We start from the raw sequence: 12,142 nt of genomic DNA on the forward strand, positions 1-12,142 counted from the left end.
TTATGAGAAAAATTCTTCTTCAACTAATTATTTAAATTCAAAGAAGAAAAAAATGTATCTTTTTACTTGAATTCTAAGACAAGGAAGAGGACTGAGGGTAAGATAAATAAGAGGAAAAAGACAAATGCTCTTTGACTTAGAAGCATGTACATAGAGTCATACAAAAAAAGATGCCATTTTTGTTGTCCCCAGAAAACACCTTAATGCACCATGTGGTCAACCAGTAGTGTTCTTTCCTTCTTTATATCACACAACTGGCTGTGAAGGCCACTGCCCAATAAGATAGGAACCAACCGTATTCTAACACAGTGTTATTTCCATAAAAGGATGTACAGGTGATCAAATCAGAGAATAAACACTTTGTTTCAGGAGGCAGGCAGTAATTTCCTTAAGGGGGCTTTGTATCACTGAAATTGGATATTACTAAAGAGATTTTATGGATCTTTAAAACAGTAAGTATTGGCTACCTTCAGGACAAGGCATTTAACTAGTCATTCTAAACCAAAGGAAAGCAATCCTGTGGGTCGTCTCAGAAATTTACATGAATAAGATTCAGAAGTGTACAGTATCTGTATATGTTAAATCAAGATCAGGCACCAGGCTCTAGGTGATGTCTCTAAATATTTGACATTATTTCATTTTCAGGCTATTTACAAGGCTGACCTTGAGTGGCTGAGAGGCATTGGATGGGTTCCCATTGGCTCCATAGAGGTTGAGAAGGTGAAGAGAGCTGGAGAAATCCTGAGCGACAGGAAGTACCGCCAGCCTGCAGACCAGCTGAAATTCACATGCATTACAGACACCCCAGAAATTGTTCTGGCAAAGAATAATGCCCTGACTATGAGCAAGGTGAGTCTCCAGCTGTTTCCTGTTGCCAGAGTCATACCATCCACAGACTTGGTTCACAAAGTAGGAAATTTTCTGAGGGGTCCCCTGAGAGAGGAGGTGTGATGGGCCTGTTCTCATGCAGGCCTTCAACAGAGCTTCTGCCTGGTTCTAGTTGTCTCTGTATGCTCTTCTCAACACCACACCCCCTAATTCTCTGTGTGTATGTGGAAGCATAGCCTGGGATGATTTCTCTGGAATAATGCATTCATCCTTCCTAGCAGTGACCTGGAGACATCACGAATGCTTTACCTTTCCATGCACACTCTCCTAGGCAGAGCAGACTCAGGCCATTGGTGTGTCTTTGTCCATCTGGTAGGAATATAAGCCATTTACATTTCATTCTAAAGGCTGGCAAGCACATCGTGTTTTATAGCAGGGCCAGTACACACTCACATTGGTTGCTTGGTTTGCCCTTCCACCTTAGGATGTGGAAGTCCAATTTTGAAAGCAAGCTACCATTGCTGCTTTCAATTTTATTACACAAGATAGGTGATCATTTCTTTCCTCTGGAGTTCTGTCAGTCTGTTACTCTTTATCCAATGAGTAGGCCCTTAATATGCATATTTTAGATTGACTTGAACTTACCTGAATTCTCTCACACCTGTCTAGATGTCTTCTAATCATTTGGGTGGTAGGATTTAGTGTTCAGTGCAGAATATGAAATTGGGTCACAGAAAGAAAAGTCCAGAGTTTGGGGTATAAAGTTCCAGAAACTCTTTTACACCTCATCCATCATCAGTAACCACAATGATAATAACAATAGGAAACACCATAAAAATTGTTGAGTACCTACTTTGGCTCAGGCATTTTACAAACGTTATGGTTAATCTTCCAAAAATACTCAATCGAAAAGATGCGATTATGCCCCTTTTAGAAGTGAGGAATGTGAGGAGTTATGTATCTTTCTCAAGATCACACAGCTCAGAAATAATAGAGTTGGGTTTGAACGTGAGATTGACTCTGAAGTCTGGGAATTGCTACCGTATCATAGTTCTACAATCAAGCTCCATCCTTGGGGGTCCTGTGAGTAAGCTTGTGATTCACTGGATGAAAAGAATTAATAATTGAAATCAATTATTGATTCATGTTAGTTAGGAAACCATTGTACAGCTGTTTAAATATTGCCATGTTATACTCTCCCCACTACACTTTTGCTTTCCTCACCTTCCAGTTGCTTTAAAAAGATCGATTTTAGGGTTAAATGTGAGTTTAATTTGATAATAACAATAACATTATTGGCTTTAACTAAAGGTCTTTCACTCCCTTTCATCATAGCATTTATACACAGAAGCTTGGGATTCTGATAAAACCTCCATCCACGTGATGCCGGATACCCCAGAAATCTTGCTGGCCAAGAGCAATTCTGCCAATATCAGCCAGGTGAGAGATTTCCTGGTTGTTGTTTTAACATTTCTAGGAGTAATTAAAATGCTTTTCCCCCTTAACAATTTCCGTTCTGGAATTGGCCAATTAACCTCCTAAAAACACTTTGATTTTCCATCGTATATTATCCTCTGCCTAGAAACTTTACACCAAGGGATGGGATGAATCAAAGATGAAGGACTATGATCTGAGAGCAGATGCTATTTCCATCAAAAGCGCCAAGGCCTCCAGGGACATCGCCAGTGATGTGAGTACCTTCCTTCTAATTCCCCTTGGTCTCCACAATACTGAACAACCCGCACTGTGCTTGGTGAACCACACTTTGCAATTGCTTCCACATGTATTCCACCAGCACCACTTCCTACCTTCCAAGACCTTTCCCTTTGTTGTTACAGGGAAGAAAAATACATTTTGGAGTTGTAGTTAGAATTGCTGCAGGGCAAATTTCCACCAGTGAAGATATATGATTATACTGCGGTTATTTTTATGATGGTGTAAAATGTAGTTTTAAATAGTTCAGAGATGCCAAAATGTTTGTAATATGGAATTTTTGTCCATTTCATACTATCTGTAATTGTCAGCATGATTATGGTTCTAAAACTGCTTCTAAACCTGTATTTCTGTCATTTTAGTACAAATACAAGGAAGCATATGAGAAACAGAAAGGCCACCACATTGGAGCCCAGAGCATTGAAGATGATCCGAAGATTATGTGTGCTATACATGCAGGGAAGATTCACAGTGACAGGGAGTACAAAAAGGAATTCCAGAAGTGGAAGACCAAGTTCTCTAGCCCAGTGGACATGTTAGGCATCTTGCTGGCCAAGAAATGTCAGACTCTGGTCAGTGACATCGATTATCGCAATTATCTGCATTACTGGACATGCTTACCTGATCAAAACGACATTATCCAAGCAAAGAAGGCCTATGAACTGCAGAGTGATGTACGTAATGTGAACTTTGGGAAAGAGAGAATGGGAGGATGCAGATTTGTTAATTGTCCGATCAGTGCCTGTGTGGACAGACCCATAAATTATGCACCACACACACCAGGGGAAAGGGGCAGGAAGCACCATTCACGTTGTTTTATACAAAACCCTTCTTCAAGAGCTATGTCATAGGAAGCGAAAAATAGAGATGAAGAGCCCCACACTGAGATCATGTCCTTTATTCTCTGATCCAGATTCCAAATTATTTTCTTCATGTCATTTGTAATGTCTGGCAATGAAAATATATTTCAGACAAATATAAATCATCTGAATATTTTTAAAATAGTTGCTGCTATTATGCTAGATCCAAAACACTAAACAGTGTATCCTTGGGTCAGTTATTACAAGATTAAAATCGAATGAGATTCAACAAAATTTCCCTTTTAAAATTTTTCAATTATTTCGTTTTTTGAAATATCTGTTAATTATATCATGGAATTCAGCATTGTTGCTATTTATTATTATTCATGACTAGTATAAATAATTATGCTTTTACAAATAACTTCTGTCATCAATATTAAAAACTTTGAATCATGTTAAGATCTCAGGTCTTACTTTTTTGGAAGAGCCATCTCCTATGTTTATCATCCCCTCCACCCCGTATATTTTCTTTTTCAACTGAGAGGCGGTGTGTTTAACATTTGGAATGACATTTTCGTCTGACCTTTGTAGAGTGTGTACAAAGCAGACCTGGAGTGGCTGCGTGGCATTGGCTGGATGCCGGAAGGCTCCGTGGAAATGAACAGAGTGAAGGTCGCACAAGACCTCGTGAATGAAAGACTCTATAGAACGCGACCGGAAGCTTTGTCATTCACTAGCATCGTTGACACCCCAGAAGTTGTCCTGGCAAAAACCAATTCTCTGCAAATAAGTGAGGTAAGAACTGTCTGACTACCAAGTTTTTTTGTTCTGGCTTCTGTTTTCAGATGATGCCACCCAAACTGAGCCAGTAGACTGTTCCTCTTCCAAGAATTTTGGTAATAGGAGCAACGCTAAGAATCTCTTGAGTAGTTTGGTGAAGGCATGCACGAAGTAGAACTCTGACAAATGCCAACATGCCTTTCCCCTACCACACATACACACTTTGAAGCACTACAGTGAAAAATGTCACTTCATGGCAATTTGGGATAACAGGATAACAAATATTTATTTAACTCCTATTAAGTACTGACATGTAGCATAATGCTACATAATAAATAGTATAACATTGTATTAGTCTGTGTTCTCTAGAGAAACAGAACCAATAGGATATGTGTATATGTATATGTGTATGTGTATATATAGAGAGAGTGAGAGTAGAGAGAGAGTTTAAGGAATTGGCTCATGAGACTGTGCAAGCTGGCAAGTCCAAAGTCTGCAGGGCAGGCCAGCAGGCTAGAGACCCGTGGAAGAGTTGCACTTTAAGCCCAAAGACAGTCTGCTGGCAGAATTCCTCCCTGCTCAGGAGGCCTTCGACTGATTGGATGAGGCCCACCCCCATTAAGGAGGATCGTCTGCTTTACTCAAAGTCTACTGATATAAATGTTAATCTCATCTGAAAAATAACCTCACAGAAACATCTGTAATGCTGTTTGACAAAATATCTGGGTGCTGTGCCCTAGCCAAGTTGACACATAACATTAACCATTATAAACATACACAAAAACATTTTTCCAGATTGAATAATCGCTAAGACTTAATGTTTCAGATATCTATTTTCTATTTCCCTTTTTTCCACAGAAACTGTATCAAGACGCCTGGAATAAAGATAAAGTCAACATCACCATTCCTTCGGATACCCCGACCATGCTGCAGGCCCAAATCAATGCCATGCAAATCAGCAATGTAAGAGGCTTAAGTCTGGGGCAGTATCTGTCAGTGTGGGGAGGGTGCTATAATGACAAATTACCTACCTTAGGACATTTGCAGCTTTGGGTGCTAGACATTTTCTCTTCAGCCACCATTCCTAATGCAACAGGAATGGAAATGCTCCCTTTTAGACATCCACTTGGACCCGTGGCTGGGTGCCTGGGTTGCAGGTGTTGGGATACCTGAATCCCGTTGGCGTCTTTCTTCACTCTGAACAGTCTCTGTTGGCTTCTTGGGTCTTCTGATTGATCCAGGACTTTCTTGTTTGACTTTTCAAGGCCATAAGAAAGCCAGAAGACAACTTTCAATTTCATCCAAATAGCAAGATATCTAAGATATCTATGTCACATACGTTTAGCAGAAACGTCCAAAAAGTCAAAGGCCGGAATTAGGAAAGAAATCTTTTCAGGTCTTCTCTGGAACCCTGATGAAGGTTTTCTAGCTTCTCCATTGACTTCTTAGTTTTCATGTACTGTGTAGTGGGATATTTTCAAAGGCATACCATATAGTAATGAATGCAAATATTCAAACATTGATAGAGTTAGATGTTTAGCTTTAAATTTTTAATCAGAAGTATTCTGTTCTTCACAAAGTACATAGTAAACGACCAAAGTAAATAGTCAATAACCAAAAGAACTCAGGAATGAATGTTTTTTTCTTGTTGTCTACATTTCATTATGCCTTATGATTTGTATTATGATGCCTTTGAATGTAATCATTTATTTTTCCATTCTTGTAAACAAACCTCTATTTTCCCTCAATAGAAACTCTACCAAAAAGACTGGAATGAGGCCAAGCAGAAAGGCTATGACATAAGAGCAGATGCCATTGAAATCAAGCAAGCCAAAGCCTCCAGAGACATTGCCAGTGAGGTACACTTCCTTCTATTTTCTTGCAGTATTTCTCCACTATAGAACAAATAGACAGACTATTTTTCAAGAATTTTGAGTTTTTTAAATCCATGCAAACAATTGCGTTTCATCTTCTGCTAAAGGCTTTCTCTATTTAAAAATATTAAAATGGGTTGGAAAACATTAAGCATAGCATAGGTGAGGTATATGTATAACTAACTTTGATGCTGTTTCTAAGTAGAAACAAAATATCATGAAGAGTCTATATGAAATTCTTGGGGAAAGTTCAGGAGCCAATACAATGTCATTTTATCCCTCAAATATTTCTGACATTCTCCATAAATAAAAATCACAGATGATAGTTTCATATAAGACTTAAGACTGAAATCACATTTTATATCCAAAATTTTATAATGGAGGCTTGTATAGAATACTCTTAGTGACCTTTGAGTTTACTTAACTCTGATTTTAAAACTTACAGTCAAAATAATTATCTTGCCAAGCCCACCCCAAACCCCAACTGCAAATCTTTTTCTTTTTTGTATACAGCTCCATCTCATGCCTTCAAAAAGCTCCACATCTTTAAGCCACTTTGTTCTCTTTCTCTGGGTCTTCTCTGTTTTTTATCTCATGTATCCAACTGTTTCCTCCTTCTTGTTCCTTATTTTTACCTTTAGTAATCACAGCTGGTCCACAGAATCTGCCTTATTCCCAGTTTTCTCTCTCTCCCTTTTGTCCAAACTTGCCTGTGTTGTCCAAACATAGGAAAGAAAAAGAAACCGTCTTACTCTAGTCCTAAGACCCTCATCAGATGGAAACTCTTGTCCACAGACATTTTTGTTGTCATTTTCTGATTCAAGCCACCAAGCTTGCTTTCCATCTCTGTAACATGCATCTTTCTGTCTCCAAAACCACACATACGACCTCTCCTGTACCTGCGGTACCTCCAGGACTCCTGGGAGAACATTTGACCCAATGCTGCACTTGCCAGGGAACCTTGGTGGTGGCAGTTACCCTCACCGTGCCCAATTTTCCCCATCTGAAAGATACAATAATAATAGTATCTACCTCATAAAGAATTGTGAGGATCAACTCAATTATAATAGCTGCTATTCAATGATTTTTGACTGAAAAACTCAGTGGTTTCATATGGATCAACCTAACACACTTGAAGCACTCACAGTAGTGTCTGGCATATAGTGATCGCTCCATAAATATTAGCTACATTTTTATTACTCTTGTTCACTATACTATTTCCCTCCTGATTCACTCATGTCCTCTATGAAGCTACCTAAAAAGGTCCTATTTAATTTCTTTAAAGTGAACCGAAATGTATGACTGCCAATGTTGAGTCAATTTACATTTAGGCAAAGAAAATATTCCGAAATCATTTGAAGAAAAATCCTCTCAATGCATTATTTTCATACGTCTTTTTTAATCTGATTTTTCACAACTTCAGTACAAATACAAAGAAGGTTACCGTAAACAACTGGGCCACCACGTGGGTTTCCGCAGCCTACAAGATGACCCCAAGTTGGTATGGTCTATACATGCTGCCAAAATCCAGAGTGACAGGGAATACAAGAAAGCTTATGAGAAGTCTAAAGGAATTTACAACACGCCATTGGACATGATGTCAATTGTTCAAGCCAAGAAATGCCAGGTCCTGGTTAGCGACATTGATTATCGCAATTACCTGCACCAGTGGATATGTCTGCCAGATCAGAACGATGTGATCCAGGCCAAGAAAGCCTACGACCTGCAGAGCGATGTGCGTATGTTGTCATCAGCCTCTAGGGAATTGTGTTTGTGTGTTTAGTCACACTGCATTCCCCAGAGACACGGTTTAAATGATGATATTAACAGAACCTAACATATTCTGTACAATTCATGGTAGTAGAGTTTTTTCCAAACATTTTCTATCTTATAGAGGATTCCTTCTTATAGTAGCAAGACCTTATTCACCAAGATGAAAATCAGTCTCTTATTCTATGTAAGTAGGTAGAAAATTTCAGTTGCAGCTGTTCTGATCCATTACCTTTGCAGGATCAGGTGTCTAAATTTCAGGAATAGATGTAAGCATAAGGAAATGTTGGATTTCACGTTTACCTGATGTGGGGGTGGGGAGGGTGGATATAGATATAGGTATTTATTTTTTTCTCATTATGCATACATCTAAGGCTCTTTTCCTCCTGAAATCCTACAGATGTTATTCTCAGTGGCATATATTAATGGCAGACTTCAAGGGGTGCGCGTAGAAACTCAACGTAGTATAAAAACAAAATCGTGTGCCATTGTTGTCTGTCATTCCACCAAGTGTCACTTGTGAGCCTTGTTCCAATTCCTGCAGGATGCTATGAACTTCTGCCAGAGATGAGTGCCAGAGACATTACACCCAAGTATTAGCATTTAATGTTGGTCCTTGAGTGTCATGACATTGGCCCCCACTGATTTAAATAGAGATGGCGTGTGTTTGCAAGCATCCCACTCTTGGGAACTAATTTGACTCTTCTGCCCTTGTGTTCCTCTGCTTCGTGTAGAACCTGTACAAAGCAGACCTGGAATGGATGAAGGGTATCGGATGGTTGCCAGAGGGTTCTGTGGAAGTGATGAGAGTGAAGAATGCCCAGAATCTCTTGAATGAAAGGTTGTATCGGACAAGGCCAGAGGCCCTCAAATTCACCAGCATTGTGGACACTCCAGAAGTAATCCAGGCAAAGATCAATGCTGTACAGATCAGTGAGGTAAGCTGGGTTGGTGATGCTTTCAGACAAATTGAAGAAGTTGGAAGACTTCTAACTGTGAACTTTAAACTGCTAATGTCAGCATTAGGATGTTGAACACACATGTACCCAGATAGATCTTCATATAATCAGTCAATCAGCAGTCTCTGTATTTTATTTGCTTTGATAAGTCTTTGCTCAGTACACATGTGGTGGGCACCTTCAAGTTCTACAAACCCTGATACACACTTTGATCACATTTTGAAATCCAGCTTGTCATACAGGCCCATCACTGAATACTATAGTCACAAAATTGCCACCTTTTTATTACCATTCAATCATGAAATAGGTTGAGAAGTCCGGGGACAACCCCAATATTAGACATTATGACAGTTCTCTGGGCCAAAAAAATCAGGTTCTGATTAGCAATGGGGATTTATCACAGTTATCTGCAATGTGGACTGACTTGTCAGATAATTAGATGTGAATAAATGGAAAAGAATAATTTCACTTCCATATTTCTGACTCATTTAAAATGTATACTGTATCACACATGAATGTATTCTCGTTGAAGTCACTATTGGCGCCTTTTAAATAAAAATGCAAATGAAGACAAAATGTGATCTTTACACTTTCATCAGAGAATCCCCAAAGAGAACTTTTCATTTTACTTTATTTGTTTAATTTTACTTATAATTTTATTCTTTTTAATTTACTATAACATTTACTTATGATTTTATTCATTATAAATGTATTCAAGGGTACTTTATGACTTCATAATTTTGCTCACGTGGTATTTACAAATCAGCCACCCCATCGGTTTTCATTTTCACCAGCCATTGTATCGGGATGCCTGGGAGAGAGAGAAGGCAAATGTGAACATCCCGGCTGACACGCCGCTGATGCTGCAGTCCAAGATCAACGCCGTACAGATCAGCAATGTGAGACACGACACGTGCATTGCTCTGTCAAAGTGCTCTCTGCCTAACCAGCCCTTTTACTGATACACTCCAAAGAGAGTTTGGCAAAAGGCATTTTCTTACCATTCCTTTTATTTCTAGTCTTTAAGCTAATGATAAGTAGCTATGTAGGTCTCTGTGTGTGTTTATAGTACAGAGACATGTGTCTCTGTCTTTGTTGGAAGGAAAAATGCAATGGTTTCTCCAAAAACGTGACCTAATACTTACAGATACATATATAAATAATATTTATGTCTCTTTTTTAGTGGGCCGTCATTGCTTTTTCCTATGAGAAGCCAAACAATATATATTTTTTTCTGATTTTTACATGATTTACTATCTCCTAAATGTCCTTCTTCAAAAAGAAATTATTGGCAGAGAGCTTTACTAAATGTCATTAAAAATCTCCTGGAACTCAAGTATTATGAAACCTGCTTATTTTATAAATCTTAAGGAGAGACTAATGTTAGTGTAACTGCTAATATCTGTTTTTGAACACAACAGTAATGCTAAGTAGCTCCCTCTTCAGAATGACTGTGGCATTGCACTCTCCACTTGCAGAAACACTATCAGCAAGCTTGGGAAGACGTCAAGATGACCGGTTATGACCTGCGAGCAGATGCCATTGGAATCCAGCATGCCAAGGCTTCCAGGGACATTGCCAGTGACGTAAGAGCTCCTCCTTGCCCAGCCTTCACAAACACTAACTAGTAGACACACAGGGAGGATAACTTAATTCTCCAGGAATTATATTTAAATAGAATGCAGGTCATTGTTATTATGTTTTAAAATCCCAAGTTCAAGTATAACTCTTACAACAATTTGAGAATCCTCTGGCATCTGTGCTTGGTTCTGTAATTCTTATGTTCAAGCACAGATTTTGAATTTCATTTCAATATCTTCCCAACATCAGTTAATTTACGAGCACTTATAGAGGTTTAATTCTTTCAGTACAAAGAATTCTGTTGTGACTCAAAGTGTGGCATGCATGTTACTGGTAGTTCCTGTGATAATTGTATGCAGTACATGGACAAGTATTTTTAAAATAGTTATGTGGTTGTTTAAATGTGTGCTAGAAAAACATTTCTCCATTTAGATAGGGTTGTACATTTTTAAATAAAATTTTAAAATAAGTTTACAAGTTAAAAACAAATTTATTTAAAGAAAGAATTAACTTAATGTAAAGTAATATGAAGTACAGGTGGTACTTGTTTGTAGCAAAACATCTGAAGGTGGCAAACAATAACTGAAGTTCAGGAAACATAGGACAAGGTTATATGGGGAGATAATTCAGAAGTGCAGTTCTTGCCTCAGGGGGGCTCACAATATTTTTATGCACGTAGACACAGAAGACAACCCAATATAGCAAAACTTACAGTATGAATTTAAAGAAAAACAATATCCCCACAAAAGGTAATCTAGGGGAGATGGAATGATTTTGAGTAGGCTCTCTGGAAAAAGTGAGTTTGCAAAGACTACTCTTCTTTTTTCTTTGCACATCTACCAGTATCTGTACAAAACTACTTATGAGAAACAGAAAGGCCATTACATTGGATGTCGCACTGCCAAGGAAGACCCTAAACTGGTTTGGGCTGCAAACGTGTTGAAGATGCAGAATGACAGGCTGTACAAAAAGGTCTACAACGATAACAAGGCCAAGATCACCATCCCAGTGGACATGGTGTCCATCAACGCTGCCAAAGAAGGCCAGGCCATAGCAAGCAATGTGGACTATCGCCAGTACTTGCACCAGTGGTCTTGCTTCCCCGAGCAGAATGATATAATCCAAGCCCGGAAAGCCTATGACCTGCAGAGCAACGTAAGTGTGTTCCCCAGGAAGCAAGCCTTCCATAGTTTTGCCTGATGACTCCTTCCAGTGCTCTGGGAAACACAACTCCCTCTACACAGGCACTTCACTTTTAGTATTTTATCAAATTTATTAATTGCATACCTTAGTACCAAGTTTATTCAGAAGGTTTTCATTTTCATTGGTAAGATGCTATCAGAATTTTTCTTTAGATTTGTTAATGTGTTCAGTGTTTGTAGTTTCTTAAACATAAGAATGCCCATGGTCCTTCAACTAGGTATTAAAGTAGGACAGCATCATCTTCCCTAAAATTAATTTCAAGCCTGGCATGGTCATGCGCACCTATAGTCTTAGCTAGTCAGGAGGCAAAGGCAGGAGGATCACTAGAGCCCTGGAGTTTGTGGCTGGGTGAGCTATACTCACACCACTGCACTCCAGCCTGAGTGACAGAGCAAGACCCTGTCTCAAAAAAACAAACAAACAAACAAAAAACAAAAGAAATCAATTTCAAAAGTTAAGAGCATGCTTGAAACCAACAGTCCCTAACCTTTCTGGCACCAGGGACCAGTTTCATGAAAGACAATTTTCTAAAGACGGGGGCAGGGGAGGAGGTAGGGGAGGTTGGTTTCAAGATGATTCAAGCACATTACATTTATTGTGCACTTTATTTCTATTATTACATTGTAATACATAA

At 38.9% G+C, this 12,142-nt stretch overlaps 1 protein-coding gene across 1 annotated transcript in view; it reads left to right on the forward strand.

Moving 5' to 3' along the window:
- NEB (nebulin) overlaps positions 1 to 12,142 on the forward strand; it is a 207,647-nt gene that overhangs the window by 104,828 nt on the left and 90,677 nt on the right. The window contains 4 exon segments of the mRNA XM_012659396.1: positions 646 to 849; positions 2,164 to 2,268; positions 2,411 to 2,518; positions 2,904 to 3,215. Of these exon segments, the coding sequence (XP_012514850.1) occupies positions 646 to 849; positions 2,164 to 2,268; positions 2,411 to 2,518; positions 2,904 to 3,215 (729 nt within the window).

This window comes from Propithecus coquereli, unplaced genomic scaffold, assembly GCF_000956105.1.
Source record: "Propithecus coquereli isolate 6110/MARCELLA unplaced genomic scaffold, Pcoq_1.0 Scaffold118, whole genome shotgun sequence".
In the NCBI taxonomy this organism is placed as follows: domain Eukaryota; kingdom Metazoa; phylum Chordata; class Mammalia; order Primates; family Indriidae; genus Propithecus; species Propithecus coquereli.